General features: G+C 38.1%; 1 protein-coding gene across 1 annotated transcript in view; it reads left to right on the top strand.

Annotated features, from left to right (window-relative positions):
• LOC131076485 (uncharacterized) overlaps positions 1–27,868 on the top strand; it is a 265,484-nt gene that overhangs the window by 140,739 nt on the left and 96,877 nt on the right. Inside the window, exon 5 of the mRNA XM_058013697.2 lies at positions 10,329–10,417. Coding sequence (XP_057869680.2) covers positions 10,329–10,417 — 89 coding nt within the window. The remainder of the gene's footprint in view (positions 1–10,328; positions 10,418–27,868) is intronic.

A 27,868-nucleotide genomic window follows, 5' to 3' on the forward strand; every position in this document is an offset into this window, starting at 1 on the left:
ACCTTATGAGAAATTCCACAAATAAGAAAGAGTTGGCTTGTCCACGAATTTCTCGATTTGCAACAAATTTTATCATGTTGCGATCCTTGCTTCAATCCAAGGCTGGATTGAAACACATCTTTGTAAGTGAGGAGTGGATCGCATCATCATATGCAAAGACCACAGCAGGGATTGAGACGACTAATTTGGTTTTTTATGAGCATAGCTTTTGGCAACCGGCGAAGGAGATTGTGCGGGTAATTATTTATTATATTTTTGTTCTCATTTCCATTTGATTTCCTTAATTTTATTCACACTTGTTTATTTAAAACTTAAAACTTAAAGCTTAATGTTTCAACTTTCAACTTGTGATCACAATTCGTAGAGCCTCTTGTTGTTCTCCTACGAGTTGCTGATGGAGAGAAGCCCGCAATGGGCTACATTTATGAGGGCATGGACAGGGTGGAGGCCATTAGAGCCATTTATTCAAGGAATCAGGCTAAGTATGGTCCCATAAGGGAGGTCATTGATCGACAATGGCACAATCTGCTTCAAAGGCCTATACATGTAGCTGCCTACTACCTTAATCTGGCATTCCAATTTCGCCCAGATTTCAAAGCCGATGATGAGGTGTGGAGTGGGCTCTACGAAGTTGTAGATGAAATGTCATCCGATTCATTAGTTGGAACACACATAGTCCATGAGATAGAGATGTGTAGTAATGCACAGGGAGACTTCTTCTCACGAGACATATGCAAACATAATCGGACACAAATGATGCCAGGTAAAAATCTATTCAAGGCATAGTTTAAAATTAAATCTTAAACTTTTCTATCTATGATTCTATTACCATTATCGTAAACTCAAAGATATAGAATAGAATTGATTTTTATTATTTTTTCGTTTCATCATTGAATCAATGATCATTCATCGAATCATCATAGAATAAGAACATAGGATAGCTTCATGATCAAATGAGAGTTCAAATTTCAATTTCATACATTCATAGATATAATTCATTGAAACAATGAAAAGTATCACTATCAAGTATCATATCATATATCAAAATATTTAAATAAGTAAAGGATGCAAGTTTCAACAAAATGAAAAGTTAAAGCCTTAAAGTATCATATCATATATCAAGATTCAATTATCATTGTATCAACATATCATATAATGTCAAAAGACTCAGTCTCAAACTTCAAAGTCAAAATGAAAACAAAGATAGTATAATTAATTAATTCGATATTTTATTTCATATTGCTTCCATTGATTAATAATTAATATCGATATTAATTCCATTGATTAATATCGCTTCACTACGATATTAAAAGTGTCACTCATTGCTTTAGTTAGCAGTTTAATATAAAAAATAGATTTTATAAAAAAAATTGCTTTTTAATCCCTCTTGCCGCCAAAAACGACCGTCTGTCCTATTGAAGTGTTATTTATGACAACGTCGAACAGAGAATAAAGTTACCAATGGTCACCTTACTCTCTTGATCAAAGTGCGATTGTAAGCTAAGATTGCAGAAAGTTTAGACAATCAACTCAAAGGTTCCTTCATGCAATGAACGTGACTTAGTTGGCTGATGTGATATATTGGTAATCCAAGGGGCCTTACGTACACTCAAAGAAGATCGGATAATTTTGTAACTTCAAGGAATTTACTCGCGAATGATTTAACTTTGAATGGCTTGTTTTTAGAAGTTTTTGGGGGTTTAAGATATGCGGAAAGTAAATGGGAAAGGGTATAGAAACAATAATCTAATCTAAATCTAAGAACAAGGAGACAAGGATTGCTCAAGTGAAACCAAACCACACTTTGCTTCGCCACTGTAAGACAACTACAGAAAGGTGGTGCAATCTTCAAAGGTTGTGCGAAATGTTTTAAGACCACCAAGGAACACCATCAATGAACAATGTCCACCCGATGATTGAAGTTAAGTTTCCATGTATAAAAGGCTCAGACTAACCTTGTACAGTTAATAACAATCTGCTACCAACCAAAGGTATGAGCGAGGGTTTACACTATAAACAATCTCGTCAAATCCCGTTCGTCGAACAACTTGAAAGCAAATCTAATCTAAGTGAAGAGAGCAAGACCATGCAAGTTGCTAAAACAAAACAAGTAATACACCATCAAATTGAACTATGTATTAAGTTACTGCTTCAACACCTTATCGCAACAATCTCAGAATCAATTTCTCTTTCCTTACAAATGAGGGGGGTCACCCCTTTATATAGGCCTCAAACCATGAGGACATGTAAACCCTAATTAGGGTTTTTCCCCCAAAAGATTCCCCACTCATGATGCAACAAGGTGGGAATCTACAATAAATACCCATGAAACCCATATACAATTAATTTTTAAATGGCCAAAATGGCATCCTTTTGTGCATTAAATGCATCACCTTCATCAAATTTGCCCAATCATGCAATAAATGCTCCCCGTGTAAAATCGCCATGTTGCCATAAATGCTCCACCATCTTCACACATGACGGCTACATGCAAAAGGAATCTGCCATAATATCATAAATGTGGGGGTTGCATGCAAAAGATGTTTCATAAATTAGACATGTGTTGACCGGGCCACCACTTGGTCAAAGTATTCCAGCCTCTAATTCTTCTATGGAGACACTTGGCACACTCTCTATCTGGAACTCGATCAAAGTAATTTCTTCTTCACTCTTAGATAGAAAACTTTCCCATTCTGCTACCATTTCCTGTGTCCTCCACATAGTGCTGGAAAAAGAAGAAACATTTTCAAAGTGGGGCTTGGAAAACGATCCCACAAAGAATTCATGCAATTGAGTCCTTAGGAAATTCACAGTCACTCCGCCCTCATCCAACCTTTTTGCAAACAAGGCCTCAGCTGCGCTGATGATTTCCTCTTGCACCCTCCTGATTGAGTCTTTCAAAGCTAAAAACTCCATGCTGAATCTCTCAAAGGCTTCCCTTACAGTGCAGGTGACACAAAACCACTGCGAGAAGTCATAAATTTCATTTCCTGAATCACCTTTCCATCAATCAACGTTTGCTTTGGAACTTTCATTAGGGCCTTGAGTCGCAAAATGGTCAAATCCCGATAAATTTGAACATCCTCCCATAGACCATCCGCCACTTCTATTCTGTTCGAAAGGGCAACAAGTTTGGAATGGAGACGAGCTAAGTCTTCAATAAATTTACCGGTTGCAGCGAAGACGTCCTCCACCCATTCCTTGGCATCCTGGGCTACTTTCTTGATTGTTTCAGCGTCATCAATGACCTCTTTAGGGAGAGGAGAAACAAATGATGGATCTGCTTCTCTGAGGAGATGTTTGAAGCTTTTGACATATTTGCACAAGGCCTTGTTTTCACTTTTTAGCCTTCTACATTTTTCCTTCATTTTCTGCATCTTCTCTCCAATAGCCAAGGAAGATCCTTCAAAATCTTCCACAACCTACATTGTGGAAGTGCTCCCCAAATCAATTTCTCTGATCACATGATCACTTGGCACAATTTCATTCCTATCCTTGTCTGCCACGGGCTAAGCTAAATGTAGGGTCTTGGATCTGGACTCATCTCTCGTGATTCTGGAAACTTTGCTGGCTGATCCATTCTTTTAAGAAGTTCTTCCAATTCCCGTGCTGGATCAATTTCCTTTTCTAGTTCCTTACTCAACCTATTCTTCAGCCAATCAAGAGTAGTAATTGATTAATCTTGAATTTCCATATGAACATGCTCTTGTGAAACTTCATTTCTTCAAGGATCGTCTCTACGAAACTATCCTGGCGTGGCTCTTCTGGATGAGAGAAAAGTTCTTGTCTCTGTGCCCTTGGCTGATTGGGCTTGTGTGAAGCACTGATACTGAGAACATCTTGTGCTGGAGCGCTATCAGGAAGATTGCCCTGTGGCGGACCTACTAGATTTTCTTGTGCAAACATTTCCACCTTCCTCACACTGGAAGAGCTAGCCGGCGATTGAATCCCTTCCATTCTTGCCCATTACTGCGGTGGTTCTTCCTGCTAAACTTCCTGCTGAATTTTTGGCTGGGTTTCTTTTTTCCTTATTGTTCTTGGTCTCTTCAGACCACTCTTTCTTTACTAAGCTCAACTTCTTTCTGTCGAACTTTTCCTTCCTCAGCTTGGGCCTGTGAAGATCCTTCCGTGGCTTCACAATGAGAATCTAGATTTCCCATTAACTGGTAGCTTAGGAGGATGTTTCCTTCTTTCAGCTTCCTGACATGCCGATCAATCTAATGTCACGATCATCTATTTCAAAATGGGTTTGGCCAAAACGTCCAGATCATCTATTTCAGGTTCTGACCAATTTGGAAGCTGAATGGGCTGATCCTTCACCTTTTCAAATTCTGGTTGCATTAAGTCCAAATCCTCTTTTACCTGATCCGACACTTGAACTATTTCACCCATAGTTGAACTACTCGTGACTCGGCTCGACTCGCCAAGCCCCTGGGAAAAAAACTTGGGGAAAACTCGTGAAAAACTCGGCGAAAAACTCGGCAACTTAAAACACGCTTAAACTTAGTAAAAAATGCATTTTTTTTGCAAAATTTAATGGGAAGATGCATCCAATGAGTCAATAAATGATAACACAAAAGAAACAAGCTGATTCTAGATATATTTAAATGCAAAGTGTCTACAAAATTGCATCCTCATGAGGAATGCCGATGGCTGGAAGCAAAATAGTAAATAGTTTTTGTAAAACCAAAAGTAAATACATCATTACAAATTACAATTACAACTTCCTCCCCCCAACTCTAGCTAAAACTATTTACTATTCCTCTTCCTCTTCCCAGTGGAGATCTTTCCAGTTCTGAGGGTGAGAAAAAGAGGGGTAGAGAGATAGGTCTAGATCTTGGTGGAGATCTACAAACACGCAATATTTGAAATTTCATCATTCATACTGATAGTTTCAAACTTTCAACTCTAAAATGTATAATACCAAGATTTCTTCAATGCTAATTATGTTGCTATATGGAGCCTAATCAAACTCGGAGGTTAAATTTTCCCTACTTCCATCAGCGCAGTTTCCCCCTATATTTTTCGATGGGGGTTTGGGGGCAGCGCCCCCAAGTTGGGGTCAAGGGGCATCGCCCCTTGCGGGTTCAAGGGCTAGCAGGTGTTATAAAGTATAAGAAAGGAAAAAGACATATTGAAATGCCACTTATACTTAAATGTTATATTTCATGTGTATATTCTGATGAAGAGAATGAAGCTGACCTGAAAAAACAAAAAATGATAATTTTTTGACATGTTTGGGCCTCTTTTTTTAGTCTAGCCGAGTTTTTTAAAGAAACTCGCCGAGTTTTTGCTGCGAGTTAAAGTCGTAAAAACTCGCAGAGCTCAAAAACTCGGCGAGTTTTTGAAACTCGCTGAGTACTCTGCGAGTGTGCCATCTATGATTTCACCTATTCTAATTGTGTCAAGTGGTAGCCTGGAAAGCATTTTCTTCTTGACCTTAAGGTCGTCCTTGGTACTTGCCCAATAATCTTCCAGGTGAAACTTGTGGACAAATATTATTCCAGCAACCTTCCTAATTTTATGATATGGATCATAGTGAGATTTGGATGTGTAGAATGCCAAGCGTTAGAATGCCAATTCCTCTGCTCCTTTTTCAGCTGCTACTAGGTTTGGGCACACTTCCACATAATCACCGAGGACAACAGGGAATTCAATAGACAACTTTCTTTTCTTCTTTTGAATTTGGTTGTAGGCCGTCAATTGTCTCATAAGCTCCAACAACACCGGTTTATCAAATGGATACATTGGCAATTTATATGGCTAGTACGAGAATCCTTGCATCCTGATATAAGTGAATTTTGGAATTTGGAGGAACATGGCTCCAAATTTTTGTACTAGAGCCTTGGCTTGTGGCGACACTCTTGTGTGAAGTTCATTATCCATAAACTTGGTTAGGTACATAGTAAAAGTGTCATTTACCAGTTTGAAAGAATTGGTATTGTATAGGTGTAGTTGAGGATAGCATTCATAAACTTTCAATTGTGCTGGCCCACATCCCATGGGCCCCTTTCTCGACAAACCATCAAAGCCACCCATTCTCGCGAGTGAATACGTAAGAACTCATATAGAAGGACCTGGTCTTCTTCTCCTTCAAATCTTTTAGCTGCTCATGCACGTAATGGCTGATTTATCTAGCCCAGTCTACTATTCCATTGGCATTCATGACTTTGTCAATGTAGAAAAACATCCATGTTTCAAAATTTATGGCATGTGGACACCCCATAATTTTGCTCAACATCATTATCAAGTCCACATACTCTTGCTTGAATTTGAAAATGGTGAGTGTCTTAGGCATTTTGGAAATGTGTGGCCTAGGCTTCTGCATCCAGTTCTTGTTGATAACTTCAACACATTTGTCAGGACGTGGATCATACACTGCCGTAGCTCCATTCATAGTCTTGTAGGTCATGGAATGATGTGAAGGAATCCCAAAGGTTTCACCAATAGCCTCCGGAGTCAAGTTGGCCAAAAGCTTGCCACTTCTTGTTAAAATAGCTCTTCTCTTTGGATTGTAGTGTTTTGTGCATTCCAAGATCAACTCTGGACATTGAATCGATGGAGGAAAACCAGCTGTTGTAACAATTCCGCTTTTGACAATCCTGGCAGCGATGGGTGATGGATTATGTTCGACTGTTCGAAACATCCTAATCCAGTAAGCAACCAAGTTGAATGTCCCTAGATTTGTGTCGCTGATTTCTTTCCACCTGGACACCATCTTGGATTCCGGAAGGAATCCCTTCATTTCTGCTTTTATCTGTGCCTGCCTGGTAATAGTTGCTACTTTGCTTGATTCGGCGATTTTCTCCTACGAACAAAGCTTCTTGAAAGGACAAAATATTCTCCAAGTTTGACTTTTTGCACTTTCTCTCCAACTTTTCTTTCTCCAAATTCGCACGTGAGAAATGAATTGTACTTGCACGTTTATATAGAATTTCTCCAACATGTTGCTAAGTTGGCAAAGGTCAACTTGGGCAGTTGTTTTAATGATGCGTCATAGTTTCCTCTCCGACACGCCATGCAAATGGGTCCCACCCTTGTAGTTAAGTTCCAAAATGAAATTTACCTTTAATGACTTGAGTTATGTGCCATAATTTGGAATATTCTTTCTTCTTGTGTCGCCAACCCACCAACTTTCCATTTTTTGAATTTTGGAGGGGATTTTTGAAAGATTGACTTAAGATGCTTATTATCCATGCACTTGGTGAAAAACCCTAGGAGAGAGAAAACTTCAGGAGAGAGAAACCTTTGATTTATGAAGAATATTCTTGAAGTTTTGACTTTTCCATGCTGCAAAAGAAATTTTTATGAATTTTGCACGTCCAATTTTTTAGGAACTTTCCAAAATTAGGGTTCCAGGGTCCACGAGAGAGAAAATTTTGTGACGAATCCAAATTTGAATTTTTTTTTTGAAATTGGGATGAGTTTTGATGCCTAAAAATGGATTTTTCAGAATTTTTTCTGAGGGGATTTTCTTGTTCAATTCATCATTGACCTTCAATTTTCCTTGCCTTAGAAAATTTTCTTCTTTTCTCTTGGGCGTGGAATTCATGTTTTGAAGGAATTTTCACTTTCTTCAAATCTTTCCTTGACACCTTGATTTTGGCGCCCCTTGCTTGACTTGGGCGCCAAATCTCCTTGGAGGAGGAATTTTGCTTTTGACTTGTTTTCCTTAGCACCCTCATTTTGGCACCCCTCTCCTTGTATGGGCACTAAGTCACCATGGAGGGGGAATTTTCAATTTCTTAAACTTCCCTTGTTGAGGTTTTAGCGCTCACCCACTCTACTTGGGTGCTAATTTTGCTTGACGAAGGAATTCTTCTAATTTCACTTTTTCCTTGCCCATGCTAGTTTGGTGCCCGATCTCCAAACTAGGCACTTTTTTCACTTGAGGAAGGAATTTGATCTTTTGAGCAATTTCTTTGCTCATCTCATTTTGGCGCCCTATTCCACACTTGGGCGCTAATTTGCCTCGAGGAAGGAATTTTGATACTTGATTTTCCACGATCCCCCTCTCCTAGCACCCTTCTTCCTCCTTGGGCACCAAAATGCTAAGGTGGTGGAATTTTCACATTTTTGGAGTTTTCCTTGGTCTCCCTTGTCTAGCACCTATCACTCTTCTTGGGTGCTAAATTGGCCTGGTGGAGGAATGATGCCTTGAATTTGGCACCCAACCTCTGACTTGGGCACCATTTCACCTTGATGAGGGAATTTGATTCACTTATTCTCCAGACTTGTTAGTTTTGAACTTTTCCGGCTCAGGATTCCATTTTTGGGAATTGAAGTGGATTTCCAATGCTAGACTTGGTCAATTTTTCAATGTTTTCCACATCCGGAATGATTCCCATACTTAGCCATTTTTCTGATCAGTAGCCTGCTTTTTGACTTTTTCGGATTTAGGATTGTTCAGGAATGCTCAGTTTCAGTGTCTGCCTACGGAGAACTTGCTACAAAAAGACTTTCCAAAAATAGAAAGTGTTTCAAGATGTCAGAGTTAGGGCAAAATAGGATGCAGGGACACTTACTAAAAATAGAAACTTACTAAAAATAATAAGTTTTCTTTTTGGCAAAATTAGACCAATCCGGGAGGCAATGAAATCCCTAAAAATATAGGAACTTTCTAAAAATAGAAAGTTGCTCAGAATTCGCTCAAATTTCATGTTTAGGTTTGAGAAAGGGTCTTGATTCCAATGCAACGTTCAATTTTTCCAAAACCCTAAAGGAAATGCCTCAAATTCAAGTCTGAAGGTCAAAACCCTAAAACAGACAAAACATACTCCAGACTTAACTAAATTGCTCAAACAAGTTGCAAACTTGATTAAATTATTCCCCAAACACTTGCAAACTTAAAGGATTGACGAGACTGCTGTGAAAGGACCCAAAAACCAAAACCAAAAGACCAAGAGGACCTAAAAAGTAGGGGGTCCCCATTTGGAATGGGGTGATGTATGATTAGGTCACAACACGTCCCTGGGACGATAGCCGTCCACAGCCATCCAGCCGTCCACAGCCATCCAGGGGATGGTCAACGGTGCTGATCACATCGTTGACCAGTTTTGAGTTTCCGGTATGGTTTCCGAAAATTTCGCTTGATCAGGGACAGCTTGGAAACGTTTCTGGCCGTCCCCCCGTACCCGAAATTGTTTTTGTTTCTGAAACGTGTGCCTTTAGGGTGGAAACTCGTTTCCGGGTAACACTACTTGATTCCTCTTTTGACTGGATAATTCTTTTATCATTCATTTGGATCCTAGCTTGGAGAAGTTGCTTGGCACTTCGAATAGATTATTGGTTTTTCTTGTTTATCATGCATTGCATCATTGGTTTGCTCTGCGTTGAGAATGATGACTGGAGGAAGAAGCATCTGGGATAAGAGGATGAAGTCAAAGTGGCAGTTTCCATTTGTTTACTGGCATAATTCTGTCAAATAATTTAAAGTTTGTAACTATGAAATGCCATGGTTTCAATCTAAATAAGCATTTGTCAAAGATTCATTAAGTTCATTATCCTATGAGAACTGATGGTTGGCTCTTTAATGTAACCAACCACCATGACCAAACATGAAAGAAAAATGGAAATCTCTAAATGCGCTTTTCACCATCTTGCCTAATTACTGTGGTTCTGTATTTTTGGTTTATTCTAATAATATCGAAGGAGCAGAGTCTATTTTTGGAGTTTATGCTTTACACGGTTTAGAGTCACACAATAGATGCTAGTTTTTCAGTTAGTTATCAGTTGATTTTGATCATTCTGGGTTCTTTTCTCTTAAGGTTTCTTAGTATAAGTTGATCACCCAATTGAAAATAGATTATGAATGAATAAATGTTATATCATAGTAGCAAGATTGAGATAGAAGGAAAAACGGTTTCAGAGGAAATTGATAACTTTTTTCTGCATAACTTGTTACTGGAGCATGTTTAACTTTTATTCTGTCTACAACTTGTACCTGTTACATATTCTTGGAAAACAGACCTTATAATATTTTTGAGTTTTTTGATTTTATGTACTGAATGCATGTGTGCATTGTGATGTCAACCATCTCTGGACATTATAGTTTTCAAGTTTTATCTTTTAGCTCCTATAAGAAATTTTACTCCATATCTGCCATTCTCGTTTCTTATAATACAATATAGGTTACTGATTGAGAAATGCTTTTCTATATAGTTCTGGAATCTCCTTTTTTGGTTTTCAATGAAGCCACATTCTTTGGTCTTGTGAGGTATTATTATCAGAATAAAGTGAATTTATCTGCTTTATGGCATTTAAAAGTACCTGCAATTTTGCTTTCTTAAAAATATACTTGTTATACATTTTACGTTTCCTTTGTGCAGTGCTTCTAGAATTGAAGAAGAACATATCACTCCGTGAAAAGCTGGAAGCTCTTTGCAGAGAATTACAGCGCCAGAACAAAATGCTCACAGTATGGCTACCTGTATTTCCCTTTGAGGAACAAAATACTGCTATTGAACTGTTTATTGCTTGTATAATTGAATGAAAGAGAGTTACACATTCAATTTGGGTGCAAAACTTGACTTCCTATTGACAATTTGGAGATATAATGCCATAAGCTTATGTTAGTTGTGGAAAGCAAATTTTTCAAAGGCAAATAATAATGTGAAGATGTAAACGACATAATCTTACTGTTGAGTTTGAAATAATTAGTTACCACAACCTCTGCTGGAGCAGAAGAGCTCAAATGTAATTGTTGTTATAGGCCACAAACACATCAGGATAATGTCTCGATTCATATTTACTTCACAACATAGATTGAAATCTTTGATTAAAAACTAAAATAACAGTGGATGGACTATCTCCTAATAATAGTGACTATGTTATGGCCTTTCCACAAGTCAAATTATGTTTGTCTGTTTGGATCATGCAGCAACACTTTAATCAACATCTCCACTTTTACGGGAACCTGGGTCTTTGGTAATGTTATGAACACAGTTTTAGTAACGTTCATGCAGTACAGAAATAAAGTATATTCAGTACTTTTTATATTTGTAGAGAAAATCATTGGGTAAGGTTTTATAAGTTTCCCTTCACACAGCTACACAGATGAAGAATGCATTCAGAAGTAAAAAGATTTGCATTGAAAAACTTAATGTTTGTCCAGGTTTTGGTAGTGGAGGGATGCAGGGATGGGGATAGCAATCTAATTCTTATATTTTGGAGATGGCTACTCAAAATATATGTAAAAAAATTATGTGGCAGTTAATTTACAAAAAACTAAATAAAACTTAAACAAAATATGTAAAAAAATTATGTGGCAATTAATTTACAAAAAAGTAAATAAAACGTAAACAAACTAAAAGAAGTGAAATTTAAAATTTTAAGTAAATAACGTGATCCATGATCTGACATTGAATGATATTGTCACATTATTAATTAATGCCAAATGATAATACAAGTATAATAATATAATAAACCTTAGATATATGATATATAGGCCTCTTAATACAAATAGGCTCAGTCACTCTTGTAGGCTCCATACAAAAGGTACATAGTACCCAAATAAAATGAAAACCACCCAAAGGTGTGTACCACAGGGATTGGTAAGTCAAGAGACTCACCAAGATGGATTTATTTATTTCAAGACCAATTGGATCATACAAAGCATATCTGTTTGAGAGAAAAATATGAATCAAATCACCAACTCCATGAGTCTATACCATCCATGAAAAATTGGCACAAGTATCATGTAATCTTGAAAGTACTCTCCTTGACCATAAAACACAATGCATGATGATTAGAAATAACTGAAGTCAATTTTCCTTGGATGTAACCTCCAACAAGTAGGTTCTTTTGGATACATTGCTTCCTGGACCATCTCTCAGAAGCAAAGATGAAATTAGCACTAAGATTCATTCCATGGTATGGCGTTTAGGATAAGGCTATTCATCCAAGAAGTGTAGTAGAGAGACCATCATTGATTAGAGATAAATACCCATATCTTATAGCTTAATCCCAATTCCAGTTCCATAATATTAATCACATCCATGCTCGGCCAAACTAAAATGACCACCATCCCCAATAAATATAGAACTCTGAAAAGTTGGATTTGAAATATCACATTTAATAGCACTTACGCATTTTTTGTAATGTACCTGTTCAAATTTCCAATCATGCAATTTTTGATGTTTCCTTTCCAGGCACAATAGAGCATGGACAAGAATGTCAAATAGCAACAATATTCAATAAAATAACGACACCCTCAGATCTGATTTTTTATTTAATTTTAGCTGCTGGGAAAATTACAAAGATGCTGATATACTGAATCAGAAAGCAATTACATGCAGTTTTATGAATATTTAAATCAGCAAATCCAGATACGACAATTTCAAGAGGCAATAATGACCAAATAATCACTCACAAGTGCTGACACCACTATATAGAATGCAAATCTGGTCAAATGGCTGTGCTGAGGCAGAAATTAGGCTGCAGGGGTGCTGGATCAAGATTGTTCAGTGGCGGTAAGGATGGTATGGCAACAACAAGAGTAGTATGGCCACTGCTAGTTTGACTTTTCCTCTGAATTTTGACTTTTTTCCCATGCTATCAAATCTACAGCTTTTTGACAACCTCTAGCACAATTGAAATCCTCCAAAAGGCTATTTAATTGCCCAAATTTGGAATTAAATTTGCAAATTTCGGCACGATATTATTTTTGGATGGAATCACCTCACTTGGATAAGAGGGTTTTTGTCCTTCAATCCCATTTGGAAACCAAGAGGGTTTTTGGATTTTGTCCTCTAAATTCTTGCACATGAAGTGTTTTTGTTGTTGAATGAGAAAATGAATGCAAGTGCTCAAGCTATAGAAACATATTTGATTACAACAATAATGGATGCTTTGTTTGATCAATTCACCCTCCTTTTATAAATTCCTTTTGGGCTCCCCAATTTGAAGTTTCTTTTTTCTTCTAAAACTCCTTCAAAAGTGTTTAAAAACACTTTTTGAATAAAGTTAATAATAATATCTAAGTTTCCTTTTATAAATAAAGTGATTAGGCCCAAATTAAAATACAATTTGCAATTGTTTCTCTCACTTTATTCTTTTAGCCTATGGGAAATGAGAAAATAGGCTACAAGTTCTCCCAACTAATATAATTTTGAAAAGGGTACATGACATTTCTTCTCTAGCATATTAACTGATACAACATTTCTAGAACATCCTCATCTATCTTTGAAGTTTCTATTGGCATAGAAGATTTCAAATGAAGCCTAGGCATCTCCTCATCTATATGAACATTTTGAGCACTAGTAGAATAACTGTATTGCAGTAATCCCTAGTTGAAATGTCAGCAAAGGCCACATTCATTCTGGAACTCAGTTACTCATTCTCATCATTGTACTTTGAAGTCTTGTTATGACAATGCCTATCCTTGAATCCATAAACACATACAGCCCTTGTCATCCTTATCAAATTTATTGCTTCCAGTCATCTAAATGTCTATATCTGCCCTTCCCATAAGGTGAGATCTATAAAGTGATTAGGACATATATCAACAATATATTTAGGTCACTTGGATCTCTTTTCTACCATGGGGAAATAAGATGCATTTATTTCAGATTGTTGATGGCATCCTTGTTTGTCATGAACATATTTAATACCAATTGATTTATGGCCTGAGGATTGAACTTCGGAAATTTAAGGTTTGTTCTCATTGTTTGTAGATTGAGATTGATGACCACATTTTCTGAGGGGTTAGGATCTATCACCTTTGCACTGTTGAGGAGGTGGAGATGGGGGACTGCTTTATTCTTAGATATGCTGCATACTTTGACATCCAAGAGAGATATGATTGTATGTATGGATTAGGAGAAATCTAAGTGAATAACGAAAAGAAGCATCTAGAGTAAGCAAGATTAATGAGCGGAGACATCTGAACAAGATGCCAAGAGGATTAAAAGTAGAAAATAACTGTCAAGGAGGACACAAATAGATGCCTGATTGCTATGGACAAACATTAAGAAGCAAACAGAGGTAAAATGAGCACCAAAATGTGAGGACTGAAAGGTGTTTTCAATCCGTTTTTTCTGATTTTCTATAAGTTTTCCTAGCTAAGATTTGGCTAACACAAAATTTGTATTATAATAATGATGAATTTGCCTAGGGTTTTGCATACTTCTGATTCATGGATAAGATTTAATGAAGGGTTTTATGAAAGATTTCAAATCTAGGGCTTAGTTAACTGTGAAACTATATTTTATGGTTTTCCCTATTGCTTAAGGTTTGAAGGAATTTGATTGAGATTTTGGAAGTAATAGTGTTCAAAGATCTGAAAAAGGAAACGACATGGATGGTTAAGGTTTGCTCATACTCTCTGTCAAAGGAGTCAGTCATTCTTTTCAGTCTAAACTATAGGACAATGGTTTTTTAGCTTGCAGATGGATCGAGACTATTAAGGTTGGTGAAATCATCCATGATGGGACCTAGGGTTCATAGAACTAAATGTCTTGTTTCGGTGGATGGCATTATAATAAGAATAAGAAGAATTGCATTATCGTTTCTAGAATAAGAATAATTGTAGTAGTTTCAGTCCAGGAAGCTGAAGAATACCAAGAGTTTGCCCAAATGTAAAGGGTCAACCTGAATGTGAATGGTCAACCCAAATACAAAGGGTCAGCTCAAGTGCAAAAAGACTAGACTAAATTAGAGAAAACAAGTTTTAAATTGGGGTTTCAATAGTGAGAAGTGGGTGGGGAAACACTTGAAGGAAAAGAGCGACTCCAGGAGAGAAAGTGGAGAGCTCTTGGAGAGATAGGAGGCTCCTTTAGAGGGAGAAGTCTTTTGTGGAAAGATTGGCTCTAATAAATTTTTTTTGTAGGATGTTTAGCTTTTCTGTAGCTAATAAAGAAACCCAAATGTATTGAATGTATCTGTGTTGTTTTGGGTCCATTCAGGGAACTTGGGACATGGCTGCAAGGACAGGAGGCCATTAAGTTGACCCTTTATCCCTATCTACACCATTCATCATTTTCATGATTAAAGTTCTATTTAACAAATGCTATATTATTGCACAAGCTGGTTCAATAGCATTATTGGTCTGGGTTTTTTGTACTAGTGGATTTTACTATCATGTGCAGCTGTAATATTTTTAGTTTCAGAATGAAATTGGAAAAGTCTAGAAAGACCACATTTTCATTTGATTGCTTTGGAGAACTTGTGTATATTTATTACTTCTAGTAGCTTGATAAATGAAACAGTTACATTATCATTTCTAGAATAAAAAGAATGTAGTAGTTGCAATCCAAGAAGCTGAAGAATACTGGAGTTTGTGCAAATATAAAGAGATGAGCCAAATGTGAATGGTGGACCCAAATGTAGAGGGTCAGCTCAAGTGCAAAGAGACAAGAGACTAAGTGATAGAAAACAAATTTTAAACTGGGTTTTCTATAATGACTTGGTAGGACATTTGCTCATACCGACTAATGTTTTTGCAATCACTCAAATCTTAGCTCCTTTTGATCACTACATTCCCAATGTGGTCAAGGTGAGAGCATACATAGACTAGAACAAAGACAGTGAACAACAAGATATAGGCGGCTAGCTCACAAAATTATATTAGAAGGAAAGTCATAGAATCGATCAATGCCAAAATGACATACAATGATATGCAAATTCCAATCAATCCAAACTGGCTGAATACAAGCAGAAATGTGTCAATGCCAAAATGGAAGACTATATCCATCGATTCTGATACATGCCAAGCTGATGGATAATATAGTGAAATAAAAGGGATCAAGAAGACAATCCAAACAAGATATCTTACAATGAAGAACAGGGACCTGGTGGTCAACCATCCAATATCTTACAGTATAAAGTGTTGCTTCTAACAGATAGTAAACCATATGGTTATTCTGATATTTGATTAATTCTTGAAATTTGGAGAAATAAATAGCAATAATAACTGTGACATGATTAATTTCTTAATAAACTCATATAAATCAATAAAGATATCTTAAAATACTAGAAATATAAAATATTGGCATACCATGTAGAGCTGAGTAGAGCATGGAAGTTGTATGTAGCTGAACACTCTGAAAATGACAAGGAAACTGCTTTTTTTTAGAGTTTAATTTTGTTCTAGTTGATCAAACACATCATAATAGAAATATACAGCCTAGATTGATTGATGTTATCATTGTTAGTTCCCAAAACATTGCTGCTAATAGACAAACACAAAATAATTGTTGAATGAGACACTAGATAAAAATTAGGAACTGTGGTTGGGTTTGAACTCCGCAGAGACTGCAACAACTCAAAAGTAAGTGGAAAATCTCCTTCATTACTCTCTAATGATTGCATAATCAATCCAATACCATGCCAAACAGAGATGCAATAGCATGAAATTGGTGTGGCCAGGTATCAAATTTCTATAATAAGAAATTAAATCATGACAAATCTTCACGCCCAGGCTTGCAAATGGTAGATTTAAGCTGTTTGACTCTAAACTCAGTCCCTTCTAAGCATAGAGAAGGCTGTCGTTAAATCCAGAATGCCCACATTTTCCCTTAAACTCAAGTCACACCTGTGAAAGAAAAAGTAAGGCATGCAACAGCATTAATATCAGCGAAATCCTTCACTTTGCTGATCAGCTCAATTTTGAAACCATTACCTATTCAACAAACCAGTAATGAATTACATATCCAAATATTAAGCTAATTGGTTTGACATTAATAATAAAAATACTTCATAGTAAAAGATTCCAAATCATCCCAGTTTGATGTTATGACCTATAGATTACTATGACCTCATGGATATTGAATGGTATGGCTTGTAAGAAATGTAGGAAACAGTAAAGTTTGAAGTAGATTCTCCTTTAATCAATCACTAGAATGTGCTAAGGTATGGCTTACTGGCCTACTTCTGTGGGAATTAAGCACCTTCAAAAACATATGATATTTAAGCAAAATAATATTAAATCATCGTCAACCGAAAACTAATGCTATTAATTATGAGCAAACATGAAATAATCAAAATTATTGAAAACCTTAAACCAAACTAGATCTCTTCAAGAACCAAAATAAACTTCCCTCCTTCATCTATGGGAGGTAGCTCAACTATTGGAATGATATGATGCTTGAGTGTCTTCCTAAGGTAAAAAGTATGAAGCACATTATGAATCTTAATTTGTTTTGGCAGTTCCAACTTGTTGTGACCATTTCACACATCGCCCCATTAAAATGGGGACCCCCTCTTTTTGCTTTTGTTTTGCCTGTTCTTCTCTCTGCTTTTAGGATTTTGAGTAAGTGAGTGAGTCGTCTGGACTAGGGTTAAGCCTTAGGAGTTGCCTTTTGATATTTTCAAGCCGAGTCTAGTCTAATTTTGAAAGGTTATTGAGCATCCTCATGGAGATTGCAATTTTGAAATAGGATGAGCCTGCCAGGAAGTCAAGTATGTCTCAGGATGGGTCCAGTTAAGATTTTGAGGGCAAATTCAAGTTAGGTCTAAGGGTTAGCATTTTAATGATGGAATTATACATTTTGTCTGGGCAAACTCTAACCATATTTTGGAAGCAAGGTAACCGATTCCTGGACTTGAAGATGACTTAGCCCTGCATGATGAAGTGATTTGAAGACCTAAATTTTTGATATTTTGGCTTATAGAGGTAAAATCGCTCCTGTCCCTCACCCAGGGACCAGGGCGAAAGTGATATTTGGTGCATCTTGGTTATTGACTTGTTTTAATTGTTTTATGCAGGGTCGCCAGGGGATACAATTGGACATGAATTGAAGATTTTGAAGACTCAAAAATGACAAGTTTTTTTAAGTTTAAGCCCAAATCGCTCCTGTCCTTCACTGAAGGACCAGGGCGAAATGGCTTACTTAGCTCGTTTTGGGCCTCATTTGATCAAACTGAAGCATCAAGGACGCAAGGAAAGATGAAGTGAACGTAATTGAATATCCAGACTTAGTCAAAAGGTAGTGAAAGGTTGAAATCGTTGTCTAAAGGACAAATCGCTCCTGTCCCCCACCCAGAGACCAGAGTGATTTTCTTCAAAGCACACCTTCTTGGACATTTTTGGATTTGGACTTTTGTTCATAGCTTGCAAAATGATGGTATTTTCCCCAGCAAAGGAAATTTGAGATGAAAATTGTAAAGATTTGACCTTAAGGACCAAAATCGCTCCTGTCCCTCATTGAAGGACCGGAGCTTGTTTTTCAAAGTTGCACCGTTCTTGCAGGATCAAGACAATTTTATGATTGGAAGAAATCAAGGAGGGCATGTCTTGTCCATTGAATATAATTTGAGTAATCGACAAGCAAGGAAATATGCTAAGATGACAAAATCGCTCCTGTCCCTCACTGAAGGACCGGAGCTTGAATTCCAAGTTTGCCTTATCCTTGCAAGATTTAAATGATTTCACGATTTGAGAAGGACAAGGAAAGTATGTTTTGCTCATTGAATATAACTTGAATGGACCACAATGGAGAAAATTGATCCAAATTAGCTAAGGCGCTCTTGTCCCTCTCTCAGGGACCAAGGCGATTTTTAAAGGAAGCTCCTGTCCCTCTCCCAGGGACCAGAGCGATTTTCCCTCAAGACAAGTTTTTGGCAAAGGAAAAGCAAGTTTTTCGTTTGAGAGGAGTAAAGGAAGGCATAATCAACCCATTGAAGATAATTTTGAAAGTTTGCAAAACACAAGTGGAGCCTATAATGGCCAAGGCGCTCCTGTCCCTCACCCAGGGACCAGGGCGAAAAATACATTATCAAGTCTTCCCTTCCAAATTTGGTCGAATCCAGGCCAAGGCACATGATGGTGATGATATTTGGAATGCTTCAAAGAAGAACGAAGTCGCAAAAAACCACAAAACTTGATGAAATTGGCTAAGGCGCTCCTGTCCCTCACCAAGGGACCAGAGCGAAATCCTCAAATTTGCCTGATTGCCTAACATTTTGGAGTGCTACTTTCATTTGCAAGACTCAAGATGGATTAAGGAACAATGTTTTACGCCTTGAAGATAATTAGATATTGATATGATTAAGTATTTGTGCCATGGACTAAAGATCGCTCCTGTCCTTCACTGGAGGACCAGGGCGATTTCTATAGAATCAATCATTCCTTTCCAAAACCACGTCAAGGCGAGATTATGCAAAGTGAGAAATGTCTTTAGGAAGATAATGAACAAGGAATTAACCTCAAAATCAACAATTTTAAGCTCAAAAGCAAAAAAATCGCTCCTGTCCTTCACTGAAGGACCAGGGCGAATATCCTTGGAAGAGCTCATTTTGTCTTGGAGAAACGAGTTAGGCGTGCATAGAACAAGCAAGGAAGATCATTGATTGCCCTGCAACATGAATTGGCGATTGGAAAAGACAAGGATTAAGGGCAAAAGGTGGGATCGCTCCTGTCCCTCACCAAGGGACTAGGGCGAAAATGTTTTAAGATACACTCCTTCCAAAGATGGAGTAAATCAAACTCAAGATTCCAAGCGAAAAGGCCATTTTGGACGTCCAAGACAAGACTTTGAATGTGAAAAGCGAGAAATACAAGGCCAAAATGCATGAGCGCTCCTGTCCCTCTCCCAGGGACCAGAGCGATGTTGATAGATGTCCCTTATTCTTCCCATGCTTAGGCGCCAATATTTTCCAAATTACATTAAAATGCCAAATTCGCTAAAAACATGAAATATTTAATTAAGTTGGCATTTAATAAGTACGCATGGGCATTTAATAATTAATTTAAGCCTTTTAAAAAATCAAAATTTTAATTGCAAAGGCATTTAAATTAATTATTATTAAATTAAATAAAAAGAGAGCGCTTGGGATATTATTTTGATATTTTTATAAAGGTCGGCCTCCTCCTTTAATTTTTATTTATTTATTTTGCCTATTTTCCAAGTCGGCCTATGGGCAATTGCAATAGTAAGCGCCTATATAAGGGAGGTATTTTGATGCATTTCAATCCATCATTCAATCATTTATTTAAATGCGATTTTGAGAAGCAATAGAGGTGCGAATTTTGATCCAAGAAGAAGTGCGAATTTCAATCCAAGGAGGAGTGCGAACTTTGTTGGAGGTTAGAGGTGGAGCGAGTTTTCCTCAAGGCGTTGAAGACCCAAAGGGTGGTGAAGTTGATGAAGGAGGCGCATTTGCTAGAAGACTTCGATCTTCATTTTGCCTAGCGAATTTCTTAATTTTTGCATCGTTTTTTAGAGCTAGTTCTCAAAGAGAGGTATGGCAAGATCTTCCTTGTTCAAATTTTGAAAATTTGAATTTCCAATTGCATAGTCATATTTAGGAAATGATAATTCAAAGATTTATCATGAAGTTTCCTAAATTTAAAACTTAAATCCAGTCTATATTTCTACGTTCCAAGGTATATTGCTCATTATGAAATGTTGTGTAGGTATCAAGATGGCGACCCCGAAGACAGGAGCATCCACCAGTCGTCCAACCCTCATGAAGGAAGATCAAAGGAATGAAGAAATGGGGACCAAGATCGTGTCAAAATGGAGCAACATTGGAGATACCAACTTGGGAAACTTCAGTGTGAAGAAGTTTCTAGAGGTCCCTTATATTGGAAAGCCATCACCTGTCGCAAGGAGAATAATTGAAAGTGGCATTATCAAGGCGGTCGGCTTCCCTCCAGCAATCCAGTGCCATGAGCTGATGATCGAGTGTGCTCGCCATTATGACCCACAGTCAAGATTGATCGTGTCCAAGGAAGGAAACACTTTGGCTTATCTTTCAGAAGAGGCTATCAGTGAAGCACTCCATCTACCAGAACATAAAGATATGATTTACAAAAGCTTGGAAGGAGCTAGATCCATGTACGAAGATGATCCAGACACTTGCTTGAGCATCGTCAACAAGAATTGGTTACTCAAAAGTCGTCCTCGCCTGAGCAAGATTCCCAACACACCACATAGGATCGACTTCCAGGAGGAGTACAGAGATTTGATAACCTTACTCAATCGAGTTACAGGGGCTCCTCAAGCCTTCTATTTTGAGAAGTGGATGTTCTTCTTCATCCAAGTGATAGTTCAAGGAAAAGGAACAATTCATTGGGCTAGAATCATTAGCCATTGCTTGGACGTGCAGTTGAGAAGACTGAAGGCTACTAAATCCTTCCACATGAGCTCATACATCATATATGCCTTGATCAGGAGTTTTGAATATGCAGGACTACCTCACAGAGGAGCGATTGGAAGAGGACCTGGAGAAGTCAGAGTTTGTGACTCTTATGTTCATTTGCATCATCCACCTGGAAGTAACTACAAGTTAGTCAATGATACCTTCACAATGAACATCACCAGGACACTGTGAGGCGGGATTCACAATCGGCTATCTCAAGAGGCACAAGAGCTTGTAAAGAGGTATGGTGCTTGGTTTATCCAATTCCAGAAGTTTACATATATTAGGGTTCATGGGTGTCCTTCACCTCCATATATGTTGCCAAGATATCCGACAGACCGGATAGTACTACTTGAGGTGACTAGGCAGTTGGTAGCTTATGCAAGGCATTCAGACATAGGCATGGAAATGGAATTCCTGTACCTATCATACTAGGAAATTCAGTAGAGGTATGTCCTAATGCTCCAGCTTTAGATGATGCAGAAAGAGAGTTGGCCTTATATTCATTTTCATTCTTTTCATTGAGGGAGAATTTTGATCCTTATGGGTATATAGAAGAGACAGTTGGTAGAAAATACAAGCATGAATGTCAGGTAGAGGACTTTTGGATGAATCTCTTAGATGATTTAGAAGTGAAAAGAAAGTGCATTCCAGATTGCCTTTGGATTTCATCAGGAAATGCAAAGTTTACAGAGTGGCCGATCAAGCTCAGGACAGTGGCAGGCACCTCCAGTCATCCTATGATAGAGAAGACAAGGCAGTAAAGATAGATTGGAATGAACCTGAGGTTGTGGACTTAAAAACTTCGATGGCCCCAGTTTTGTCCTGTACTCGCAGATGGGTTGATGTGCAACATCAAAAGTTGACAGAGCAGAACATATCTATGACTTTTACTTTGGAGGAAAGATCGGCAGAGGGAGGAGCAAGCACAAGCGAAGGCCATCCTCATCCTAGAAGCACAAGCGAAGGCAATCCTCACCTCAGAAGCATAAGTGAAGGCAATCCTCATCCTAGAGGTGCGAAGAGGAAGGAAAGACCTGAGAAAAGAGAATCTTCCAAAAGGAAGCAAGAGGCTAATCGAGATCGCTCATTCGGCACATCTTCTCGACAAGAGAAAAGGACACTTGAAGTAGAGGAATCTATGGAATCAATGGTTTAGAATGATAAACATGAAGAAGGATAGGCATCTCAACATTCATCAAGTCAATCTCCCCAGGTCAATGAGCTACATGAAGACAAGAATGATGATGAAGCGATATCTCCTCTCCGAAAAGAAGAGCCATTACCTAAAGAAATACAAGTTAGGGAGACAAGGTCCGCCATTCCAGATTGGTTGAAGGAGAGACTAACAAGGGTGATTGTGATCGAAGACGAAGATAATGTGATTGATTTAGATAGCCTTGTTGGAATTTCTCAGGGAGTAACAGAAAAGAAGAAGGCCACCAAAATGTCCAAGATGATCAGAGATGAGACAGGGTCCAGGAAGTTGCAGATAGCTACACCGACAGTGGACAAGTACGAGGGTGAAATCCTTGCAGAAGAATATGATGTAGAAACCGTTGAACTTGGTCCACTTACCACCGAGCAGGCAATGGATGAGGCAACTGATTCATTTGAGGCGCTTAAAGATAAACTTAAGGAAGAAATGGAAAAGAATAGAAAACTTGAGAGAGAGGTCGGTGCTTGGAGAGGCTACTTTAGCCACCTCAGTCGGCCTTTGGGACGTTAGGATCCAACAGTATCTCCTGTGCAAGCACTTCCCCTTGAATCAGTTGGTGAAACAGAGAAAGTTAAGAGCTTGGTCCAGCTTATGAGCTCTTCGATTGACAAATCCCATACAGTTGCCGTTGAGTTTGCAACAAGAATGATTCAGACCATTCATCGGGCTATCCAGGTCCTTGAGATCATCCACAACCTAATGATAACGGTAGCCGCCTTTGCTCATACTAAAGATGTTATCATTCCTGTTCTTCAAGTAATCAGGCAAACGCCAAGGAAGACCTTAGCACAAGAAAAGATAATGGATAGAGGATCTCATAATTTACTCCAGTGGTCTACTTTACTCCAGATGAAGGAAGTTCTTTTCGAGGACACCAGCACCAAATGCAATCAAGTGGAGGAGGTCATCCATCCAATCCAGGACAAGGTGTTTGGGGTTTTATGTACTATTCTTGGCAGAAGAATTGAAGTTGAGACAGATGTGGATCTTCAAGAGTTGGAAGAAAGGGTCAAGATCATCTTTTGCAAAGATGAGAATGTTATTACAGATGAACAAAGAGATCAAATGTTTGCTACTATGCTCCTGATTGAGAAAATCAAGGAACTCGAACCTGAATGGGACGCAGCTCTTCTCAAGGCCTTTGATCAGATTATTCACTTGGAGGAACGAATGAGGAATCTTCCCGAGATTCCTATTGCTGAGATTGAGGGAATCGTGTCCAGATTCATTGCATATGCTAAAAAGGAGCATTGGAAAGGGAATAAGGTTCTAGAAGAGAGGTTGTTGTAGATGACATGGCACCTTAATTATCATTGGTCTATGTTTCCTAGATTTTTGTGCCAAATTAAATATTTGGCTATGCATTTAATATTGTTCAATAAAAAGGGAACTTTTGTAATAAAACCCTAATTAGGGTTTAGGTGTTAGAATCTCAGCCGTTGATCTTCTTTTGATCTGGGCTGTTCATTGTAATTGAGGATGCTATATATACCCTCATTCATTTTCATTTGTAATTAGAATAGGAGCAATAAGAAATAGTTAGAAGATTAGAGCTTTTGGAGAAAGTTATTTTGTAGCAAGATTGAGTTTTGAAGAAAGAATTTCAAGCAATTGTTGTCTATTTTGGCTTTGAGATCAATAAAATATTGAAGTTATGGTGTTTTATTGCAATTCTTGTGGCTATCTTCATGGTTGTTTACTTTCTTGAATCATTCTCAGTCAAAGTAGTATTTAAGTTTGAAGGACTTAGTGTTGGGCTTGATCTTTGGTGAGATTCGCGTTCCAAACCACTAGCTTCTTACTGATTGTAAGAATGCCTTGTGTGGTCAACTGGAGAGACTTGAATTACTTAAACCTTCAATCGTCATTGAGCTTTGGATATGTGCCTTTGTGGTAGTGTCCATGATCCTTAATGAATTGAAAAAAAATCATTTGTTACCTTAGAAGATCGCATCAATTTCAGATAGGTTGTTATTTCATGGCAATATTGAAATTGGTAGAATCTTGCCAAGTCTAGCCTACATTAGGTCATTCTTAGGATTAGATTAGAATTTATCCCTTGCAAACCCTACCTTTTGATCTTTTTGAGGACTTGTTAGTTTAGAGAAATCTTGTTCCTAAAGCTCGGAAGACGTAAGGCCCCTTGATGAAACAGTATTCACAACGACCACTGGTGCTTATCCACACGTAGAGACCCTACATAAAAGAACATTGGAGTCACCCTGATTGATCCTTTTTTGCGACATCTTCAGCAATCAGAGGCTTTATTCAAGAGAGGATAAGGTACCCTTGGGTATTTTATTCTGTGTATGATTGTGTATAAAATACACGTCAACACAACTCATAGGCAATTTCCTCAATCCTCTGCTTGATTTTGTATGATCCATGAAAATGGTGCTTGAGCTTCTTTGCTACACTCTTGGGAGAGGATTGCCTGTATGTTCATAATCTCAAGTAAACCATGTCACCAACCTCAAAAGTGTTCTCATCAACCTTGCTAATCAACCTCCTCTACCTGCATTCCAGGATAACATCGAGAATCAAAACCAATCTGCCCTCCTCATCTAGTGGTGGAAGCTCTGGTGATGTAGTGATATGCTGCCCAATTGCCTTTTTGAGGCAAGAGACGTAGAACACATTATGAATTTTATTGTTCTTAGGCAACTCCAACTCATAGGCTTCAGCTTCTCCACACCACTCTTCTTCAACAAGGACTGCTTGCAAGTCTGCGCAAAAGACAAAATCTCCCACCTTGAAACTTGTTTCATTTTTGTGCCTATCTGCATAATCTTTTGTTGATTTTGGGAATTGTGAAGATTATCCTTAAGAGACTCAAGGATATCTCGACTCTCTTGAATCTAATCATTTTCTTTAGGAGCTTTGCTATCCTGAAATGTCAAGTCTACGAAAGACATAGCATAATATCCATACAACACTTAAAAAGGAGTCATCCCAATCGACATGTGATAGGTGGTATTGTAGCAATGCTCACCCAAATGTAACCACCTTATTCAAGCCTTTTGCTGCCCCACAACATAATTGTGCAAATATCCTTCCACCCATTTGTTGACTATCTCCATTTGCTCATCAATCTGAGGGTGGTAACAAGTGCATGGGGTCAACTCTGTGGCAACCAACTTGAATAGCTCCTACCAGAAAAAACTGATTGCTATCCCGATCAGTAACAATATTCTTCGATAACCCATGGAGTTTGAACACTTCCCCAAAGATCAACTTTGTGACTTGAGGTGTCTTGAACTCGAATGATATGGCAAAAAAATATGCACATTTGGTCAATTTGTCAACTAACACAAAGGTGCAATCTTTGCCTTGCACTCTAGGAAGACTTGTAATAAGATCGATGGAGATGCTTTCCCACTTGCTCTTAGAAATGGGTAATGCACTCACAAACGTGCTTCAAGGCATCATCTTTGAGACCCTTCCAGGAGAATCTCTCTGACTACTCTATAGGCTTTGAAGTAACCCATATGTGTTGCAAGTGGTGTTTCATGAATGGCTTTGTAAACTTTCTCCTTCAGCTTCGATTTAAGCACCAAATAAATCTTGTCCTTGTAGTAGATGACATCATCCACCACTTTGTACTTGTACTTTGAACCTTGTCATCCATCAATTCCCATGCAAGTGTTCTTGGAGTACTCAACTAAAGATGAGCCTTCCAATTAGCTGAAATCTCTGCCAAGGAGTAAATAGTGGGTTTCCTAGAAAGTGCATCTGCAACAATATTTTTGTTCCCCTTCACGTACTCTGTCAGAATCATAGGCTTGAATTTTATTGACCCACTTTTGTTGATGCTCATTCAGATCCTTTGGCTCCAAGAAGTTTTTCAAGTTGTTGGGATTAGTTCTAACAAATTTTCCACCTACCAAATACCATCTAATTAGAGCTAACACATGCGTGATAGCAAGTATCTCCTTATTGTATTGCCAATTCCTTCACTTGAAGCATCACACTCCAAAACAAAAAGGCTGAAGAAATTAGGTAATGCCAAAACAGGATAAGTGCTCTTTACCTCCTTAAGTCTATCAAATGTGCATTGAGCCTCCTCCGTCCACTTGAAAGCTCCCTTCTCAGTGAGCTTTGTAAGAGGTGCACCAAGTTGAGTAAACACCTTAACAAACCTTTAATAATAACTGTATGGGTCAAAGAATCCCCTAAACTCTATTAGTGTCTTCAGTAGTGGCCAATCTGGAATAGCTTGTATATTCTCCCAATGGCTCTACACTCCATTAGCACCTAACAAGTGCCCCAAATTAAGATCTCTATGAATCCAAAATCACACTTAGAAGCTTTAGCAAATAATGATTGTGCCTCCATGATCCATAATGCCTCATCTAAGTTCTTGAGATGACCGTCCTAATTCTTGTTGTAAATAAGAATATCATCATAGAATTCTAGAAGGAATTTGTGCAACTTTTTATTGAAAATGTGGTTTATGCAAGATTGAAAGGTTGCGAGAGCATTGGTCAACCTAAAGGGCATGAGCAAGAACTCATAATGCTTGTAGTGACATTTGAGTGCTACCTTATGTAAATCCCGCTCCCTCACATTGATCTGGTGGTATTCCGAATGAAGATCAATCTTTGAAAAATACATTATGCCATGTAGTTCATCCAAAAGCTCATTGACCTTGGGAATAAGATGCTTGCTTTTAATAGTCTTTTTATTAATTTCATGGCAGTCGATGCACATCTGCATAGTCCCGTTGTTCACTAGGACAATTGAAGAAGCAATGGGACTCGATCTAAGTTTGATGTGTCCCATAACCAATAATTTCTTAATTTCTTTTTTCAGTATCCTCTTTGAACCTCTTAGGATGCTTGTAAGGAGTGTTAATCACAGGCTTAGTGCCCTCCTTTAGCTTGATCACATGCTCAAAACCCTTGTTTGGTGGTCTCCCAGGAGGAATGTCACTGAAAATCACTCTGTGCTTGTTCAAGATAGACTAGGTATCCACATGATGCTGCCCATCACCATTTGAAGGAGCTTTAGAGGAAATTAAACATTGGGTTGCCCAGGCAACATCACCATGTCTTAAGATACTCTCCATCCTCTTAGTAGTCAGTATCCTGGGTGCAGAATTCGACATACCCTTTAAGACCACTTTTCTTTGATCAACTCTGAATTTCAACTCCATGGTTTGGAATTTCTAAGAGTACTTCCCTAAAGAGTGCAACGATACCCAAAATGGCATTAGTATCTCCCAAATTAACTACATAGAAATCATCTGTGATAATATAATTGCCTAGGGCAATATTCGGCTATGGGATTCATTTGTTACAAGTCCTCAGGAAACCATCTACCACTACCACATTGAAGCATTCAAAGTCTTTTGCTTGTAGTCCCCTCTTGAGCACCAATGTAGAATCTATAAAGTTGTGGGTTGTCCCATTATCCACCAATACAGTAACATGTTGACCTTGTAAAACTCTGCATACTATGAAGGAATTGTATCTAGGACTACTATTAGCTCCTTCTACCCTCTCCTCATCATTTGAAATTGCCTCTATGAATAAACCTTCTCTTTTCTCAAACACCCATGGCTAGGCT

This window comes from Cryptomeria japonica, chromosome 5 (assembly GCF_030272615.1).
Source record: "Cryptomeria japonica chromosome 5, Sugi_1.0, whole genome shotgun sequence".
Lineage (NCBI taxonomy): Eukaryota > Viridiplantae > Streptophyta > Pinopsida > Cupressales > Cupressaceae > Cryptomeria > Cryptomeria japonica.